This window comes from Oncorhynchus masou, chromosome 5 (assembly GCF_036934945.1).
Source record: "Oncorhynchus masou masou isolate Uvic2021 chromosome 5, UVic_Omas_1.1, whole genome shotgun sequence".
In the NCBI taxonomy this organism is placed as follows: Eukaryota; Metazoa; Chordata; class Actinopteri; order Salmoniformes; family Salmonidae; genus Oncorhynchus; species Oncorhynchus masou.
The window spans coordinates 33,261,465-33,268,324 of NC_088216.1; the positions used below are offsets into that span (position 1 = coordinate 33,261,465).

The 6,860-nt window shown below is 42.8% G+C and overlaps 1 protein-coding gene across 2 annotated transcripts; it reads right to left on the reverse strand.

Annotated features, from left to right (window-relative positions):
• Window positions 1-160: 160 nt before the first annotated feature.
• zgc:194981 (uncharacterized protein LOC561073 homolog) lies at window positions 161-6,353 on the reverse strand. 2 transcript variants are annotated; one of them, XM_064965364.1, is made up of 4 exons: window positions 6,092-6,353; window positions 1,112-1,317; window positions 767-886; window positions 161-504 (listed from the first exon to the last, which is right to left on the reverse strand). In XM_064965364.1, the coding sequence occupies exons 2-4, from the start codon at window positions 1,298-1,300 to the stop codon at window positions 418-420; spliced, it is 396 nt and encodes a 131-aa protein (XP_064821436.1). In that variant the 5' UTR covers window positions 1,301-1,317; window positions 6,092-6,353; the 3' UTR covers window positions 161-417. The 2 variants fall into 2 exon arrangements, with proteins under 2 accessions (XP_064821436.1, XP_064821435.1); XM_064965363.1 differs by lacking the exon at window positions 6,092-6,353 and adding an exon at window positions 1,905-6,043.
• Between the last annotated feature and the right edge of the window lie 507 nt (window positions 6,354-6,860).

A 6,860-nucleotide genomic window follows, 5' to 3' on the forward strand; every position in this document is an offset into this window, starting at 1 on the left:
TAATAGTTTGTCTGCCATTCTAAATGTAAAAATGTATAGGCCTACATCAAAGGCACTTTTTAAAACCATGGGGAAATAAAGTATACCAATGTGTTCCTACTACTAAGAAATATGGCAAATTAAAAGTAAATTAAATCAAGTAAAAAACGACACCAAAACATCCTTTTCAAAGTAATTTATTAACCTCTGAATTAATCAGTAGAACTTGACTGTGGTGGCCAAAGGATTATTGAAGATGTATAACATGTAAAACATACTAAAGGAGTTCAAAGACTGTGAATCAAATGTCAAGCTTCAAATATTTTGTTTGTGTTGACAATACGATGCTTTTAAAGAATTGTAGATGTATGGTGGTGATGCAGCAGCACGGTTAGCTCATTCCAGAATGCTTTGACAAACTTAAATTCCAAGTCCATGTCAATTACACTGGTCCATCAGAAGGTAGCTTGGAGTCGGAAAGGCAGAATGTGGGACATCAAGCACAACAAAATGGCAGATCATAGTCTGAAAAGAGAGAGACAGACATGATCAGATACTTGAATATTTTAGGGCCAGTTTCCTTGGCCCCGATGATCTTATTCCTTGACCAAAAAGTAGAATCTACACTGAAAATGCTTTTTAGTTCAGGACTAGGTTTAATCTTGGTCTGGGAAACTGATGAATACTGTGTATATCATAAGAGCTCAGGTAATTATATTAATACATACTGTAGGCTTACTATTTACTTCAAGGTGAATGGTGATTTAGCAGGTAAAGTATACATTACCTTGAGATTCTGAGAGTTCTGCAGTCTGCAATCAGCCAAGTTTACATTGGCTTCGTTCTTACACACAGTCTCTCCCACTTTGACAGTCATGGTGTGCTTCACCCGAGCAGGAGGGTAAATCTAAAAGTCAACAGAAATATTTACGTAAGGTGAATACTTTAATCTACGTTTGTACTTTAAATATTCTCATTCAAGTCTAGTGCCAAATCCGAGGACTTAATTACAATTTTAGTTCAATTAGTGATGAAGTATTTTTTCAGTTCAGTTAGTTCTGAAGAATATAAAACTATTATAAAACAAATAAGATTTTATTGCAAGTGGTGTGCAAGTGTGCAGTCTACAGACCTGTGGTGTGGCAGATAGAATGTCGACGACCTTGTACGCAAAAGCATATTTGTTCATGCGATTATGGAAGTCAATGGCAAAGTTGGCTGCCTCTGTGACACCAGAGCCGTAGGAGTACTGTCCGGACTTGTCCCCCAACACACAGGAGATCACGGTGAGTGCCGCAAGAATTGTGCACAAAGCAGTCATCTCTGTACCATTCAAGTCTGTGGGAGAAAGAGAGCATATCTTTGAGACACTTTGCCTTTAGAGATTTGTTCTATTATTCATTCTTTAAGACAGGCCAAGTAAGTGTAGATGAGGCATCAGGACTAGCTACCCTTTCAGGTTTTGAAACAGCACGTATTGAACAATGGAGCAGGTTGAAAACAGGTTTATCTTCAATATAGGAATATCGTCTGAGAGAGAGTTCAGCATATTTTATGATAAAACGACATTGTAAAAATGTGCGCAGTACGTTGAGCACTTAGAAATCAACAAAATACTCAGCCCGGATAAGACATCCCTGAATTATGAGACACATGATTGCAGGTGGTAAGGTTGTTGGATATAATGCCAGTCAAAACCAGACCTAGGCATTATACAAACAAGCTGGCATTTAGAAACTAGCATGAAATATCCTATATTTGCTGTGTAATATATTTTCTGTGTCAAATAATAACATTGTTTAAAATGTCTTAACAGAAACCATATGCTACTGTACTACCATATGCTACTGTACATCTAGATACATTAAGCTGACACGTTTGCCTTGAGAAGAAGAGAGACTATAAAACAGAAAAAACATGCTCACCTGCAAGCTGCCTGAATGCTGAGTCATCTTCTAGCAGCTATTCTACTTTACCCTGGTGAGAATATGCCGTCCCCCTCTTTGCTCAAGCGAAACATAGCATCAGTGACTCTCTTCCACTTTCACATCTATTGTGTTCAGCTGGCCCTGAATTCCAATGATTAATCATTTCCACAGAGGTGATTCACCGCTACTGCTGCGGCAGACTGCAACTTGTTTCGGTCTGCTTCGCTTGACCAGTTTGCATCGAGAGAGAAAGCAGAACAACACATTTCTTGCTGGATGATGCCTCAGGAGTCCTTTATTTACTATATAACCCAACGCAAATACTTTCTGTCCTCAGGGTTAGGTTTCACAAAACCAGGAAGTGAACTTTGACAGTATACAGCTGAGCTCAGTGGAAGCCACTCCTACTCCTCAGTACAAACAGTTGTAACTTATACTTACACTCCGCTGCTCAGACTGTTAGTTTGTGTATCAACATGGCAGAGGCCATAGACTTGATCCGTTTTTCAATCTATCTGGATCTACTGGGGTGACAGGTTAGAGCTCAAGAGCGTTGGGCCAGTAAACAAAAGGTTGCTGGATCGAATCCCGAGCTGACAAGGCAAAATCTGTCGTTCTGCCCCTGAACAAGGCAATTAACCCACTGTTCCCCAGTAGGTTGTCATTGTAAATAAGAATTTGTTCTTAACTGACTTGCCTAGCTAAATAAAGGTTAAATTAAACAATAAAATCCAGTGACCATTCCCTGTGGATACAGCTTACTTGAAGTGTCGGTCCACTTAGATAATTGAAGTAGAAATTCTGCACCAATATGTAACTTTTAAAAGCCCACATGGAAAACTCAGAAAATCTGCATTTTGACATGTCCCTCCTCATGTTTTTCCAACTTATAGTAAGATTTTAATCCACTTAAACTAAAAATGTCGGCAATTTATTTTCACCATCATTGTAAAGCCCTAGTTCCTTTGCTTTTACAAAGTTTTCTGAAGATTTGATGGTTGAGTAAGCTTGGGAGGAGGTCCTGAGTGAGTGTGTGCATGTGTGTTTGTGTGAGAGAGCGAGTGTGTGTGTGTAGATAAGAAGATAACTAGAATATTACAAGATGTTTGTGAACAAACGTCTCAGTGATGTTATGTCACTAAGAATTAGTTTCACTGATTCTTCGTCTCCACTAGGACCACCTTTATGGGATGGCAAAGTTGGGAATGGACCCCCCACATAGAATTTGTCAAATTATTATTATTTTCTTCTCACAGACAGCTACAGCTGGCTTCATTTGAGTTTATTTTATTTTCACAGGGACAGTGCACAGTAATCAACGTTTCAGTAAAAGTGGCGGTTTTAGCCAGCCGGCTAATTTTTCAACCACAGTCCCTGGGCAGGTTATTAAAAACAATTACACGTTTTGGTAGTGGCGCAATTGTTACGCTCGTTGATGGAATGAGTGGACCAAGGTGCAGCGTGGTAGGCGTACATCTTAATTTATTAAATGAACACCGAAAAACCAACAGATACAAATGAAACGTAAAGTTCTGGGCTGCTCACAGGCAGCTACACAAAAACAAGATCCCAAACACTAAGGTGGGAAAAAGGCTGCCTAAGTATTATCCCCAATCAGAGACAACGATAAACAGCTGCCTCTGATTGGGAACCATACCAGGCCAAACAAAGAAGTAGGAAAACTAGATTACCCACCCTAGGTCACACCCTGACCTAACCAACATAGAGAATTAACTGGATCTCTAAGGTCAGGGCGTGACAGCAATGAATAATTATAGCTAGTTGGCTAAGCTTTGATCAGCATGGGTATCCGAAAATAGCTGGGCACTGCCAAGAGCAAAAAAAACTGGAGGACCACCATGTCCAGACTGATGCTGAGCTCACCTAGCAGCCTGCTAGCCCGACCACAGAGGTCGAGGAGCCTAGCAACCAATGCAATACCCACCCTTCCCCCCGTGCTGCCTGCTGACCAGCAAGATCAAGAAGAGCCATGGCCTAGCACCAGCAGCACGAGAGTATGATCACAACAAGCACCTGCACTTCTGTTACCCCAACCACTAGCACCTCACTACCTGGGTGATGAGGAGCCAGTACAGGTTTGTCTTGACACTTACTCTATACTTTTTCAATGTGTGTAGCTCCCAGTACAATTTCTTTAGGAAACCCACGATGGCTCCACCGTACACTGGGAAAAATTTGAAATGACTTCTTGATCAGAGATAGAGGCCACGGTGTCAGTCATTTTGAAATCAAGTGACAATATCACAGAGATGCTGGGTGAAATCAAATCTACTTGTGCATATGGCACAGATGTGAGACTTGAGGCCACAGGCTTATTGAAAGCAGTGACAGAGACAAGTTTTTTAAGTTGACTCACAAAATCCTGGGGCTCCTCGACCTTCCTAACAAGTTACTGCAGTATGAAGCTATTGATCTGCACACTGGTGTCAAACTTGTCCGCAGTACGTATGAGTGCGCTGAAAAATCCTTGGGAGGCATGCCAGGTGGCACAAGCACACCAGCTCCGAGCAAACGGCAGAGCCTCACGAGTAAAACTCTGCAAGAGTATGTAGTTGAAAGAACACTGGGTCAGCCTGTTGATAGAGAAGAGAGGGAGTGTAAATGACTGTTCTTGAGCACTTTAGATGCCGTGCTGGGGGAAATGGCATCACGATTTAGCAAAGTAAATAGTCAACTGGTCGGAAGCTCTTATGTGCCATGGATCCTGAGAGCCCAAACTGTTTGGATGTGAACATGGTCAAGCCATTGTTGGATCTCACCAAAACTGAACCAGTGGAAGAGGAGTTTATTGTGGCTTGCACATTCTTGTAAAGTTAAATTGCAACCACAGCCAGCAACAAAACAAATGTACCACGCTCAGTGTTCTTCAGAGATATTGCGGGCCTATGTCAGTAATGCAGACTGCGCTATTGGTACTGCAACATGGATTAACATTTGGGGGCATTTACAGCAATGTGTAAAAATTCCTTCATCATAAAGAACGTATTCATTGAACACAGACACAGCTTGTTCAGCTGGCATTCGAGAGGGAACTGACAACAAAATTTTGCCAGGAAGGAGAATGGAATCAGAAACTTCTCATGATGTTCAGCACTTCATCGAGGAGGCTGCAGCTCTAAATGGTACGTTACAACCTTTATGGCCCTGGCCACCATGCCAGAAATGAATAATTCATTGGTTTTCCCTCGTGGAATCCTGATTACATTGCATATAAAAATATGCCAAACATAGTTTGCTTTTTACTTCAATGCATGTTAGATTTATCTGTGATTTTTAATGTCATTGCTTGCTTTTGCAGCTCTAATTGTTGTTGATAGATAAACTATTCTTAACCTTACAGCATACGATGACATTCTAGACGATTCTGTGCTATCAACTTTGTGGCAAGAGTTTGGGGAAGGCCCTTTCCTGTTTCAGCATGACAATGCCCCCGTGCACAAAGCGAGGTCCATACAGAAATGGTTTGTTGAGACTGGCCTGCACAACTTGACTGGCCTGCACAGAGCCCTGACCAAAACCCCATCAAACACCTTTGGGATGAATTGGAATGGCGACTGTGAGCCGGGCCTAATCGCCCAACATCAGTGCCCGCATCAATGTTACAAAACCTAGTGGAAAACCTTCCCAGAAGAGTGGAGGTGGTTATATCAGCAAATGGGAGACCAACTCCATATTAATGCCATGTAATTAGATGTTCGACGAGCGGTGTCCACATACTTTTGGTCATGTTGTGTACTATGGGGGAGACGCACTCTCGCAACTTCGGTTGAACGATATTACAATCCCGCCTTCCACAGGTGATACGCGTGAGGCTCGGATTCATTCCATCAATTATTCTGCTATTCATCTCGGTGTGAAAATGAACTATTCAGGCCACTATAACAAATAATTGGAAAGCAAGTGTTTCACATTGCGCCAACCTAAACCTTCCTGTAGTGGTAGAGTGTTCTCACCCCCTGGACGTTGTGAGCTGAATGTTGTACTTGTTCTCATAATCCTTCTAATCACAAACAATTAGTTATTCTTCAATTTGCTGGTGCAATGGGTAAAATGGCTAAGAAAACGACAAAGATGATGACGGTCAAGCTGGGTTAGTGGTGGAGATCAACCCCAAGTCATGCGGTTACAGTACTTATCTGAAAGATGTGTGTATTGTCACGTACTGCGTACAAACTCCCCGGAAGGACGTGTAGAATTCTTAAGGAAGCTTGGAATTACTGATGGCGACTTTCCTTTCCAGGATGCCGGTACCTTGGCTGGGCCGAAGAGCAGGAAGCGGAGAGGAATAGGGTGGTCGAAGTAAATGTCTTGCCTGCCTGGGTGTGGGGTATGCGGTGGCTGCCCACGCCCAACCCTGGTTCTTGTGCATTCTGTCACCGATTATGGTAGGCTACAGGAAAGAGAGGCTAGGTTTGGTGGGTAGCCCCCGCCGCCTGTGTCTGCCACGGTCAAGCACAGCTTGACTCTATTCCCAGACTTGTTGATGAAGGGCCCCACCTCGGTGATCTGTTCCTATGTGGTTTTTGAAACCGGGCTAACTAAAACAAGCACTGTGTAGAGTGCTAGCCAGGTTGGCTACTCAACGAGGCAAGTTAGCTATTACTAGCTATTCCTTCCTCCCCACAATGTAGTTGCTGAGGTAGCTCTCTTGATTATTATACGTAGCGTTAAGTCGCTTGGTTATACTAAATGGGGCCGTGCAGCGGTCAAAGAGGCTAGCTAACCTAGCTTAGACTAAAATACCTTCTGGCTAACGTTGGCTAGCATGCTTAACTTGCGTCTAGTGAAACTTATTAGCTTTCCCCCCGGCGTTATGGCAACCCCATTCCTATTTTCAATTCCTGGAGTTGGAGGGAGTGGAGGAAGCAGGATTTGCGGGCATCTCCAATGAGGAAGCAGCCCCCGAGCACTTGGCTGGCTACCCCCTGAGCG

Coding starts and splice junctions, on each gene's coding strand:
- zgc:194981 (XM_064965364.1), bottom strand. CDS start 1,300: ATGACTGCTTTGTGCACAATTCTTGCGGCACTCACCGTGATCTCCTGT. Junction 887..1,111: donor TTCTATCTGCCACACCACAG/GTCTGTAGACTG, acceptor GTTGACTTTTAG/ATTTACCCTCCTGCTCGGGT. Junction 505..766: donor AGAACTCTCAGAATCTCAAG/GTAATGTATACT, acceptor CTCTCTTTTCAG/ACTATGATCTGCCATTTTGT.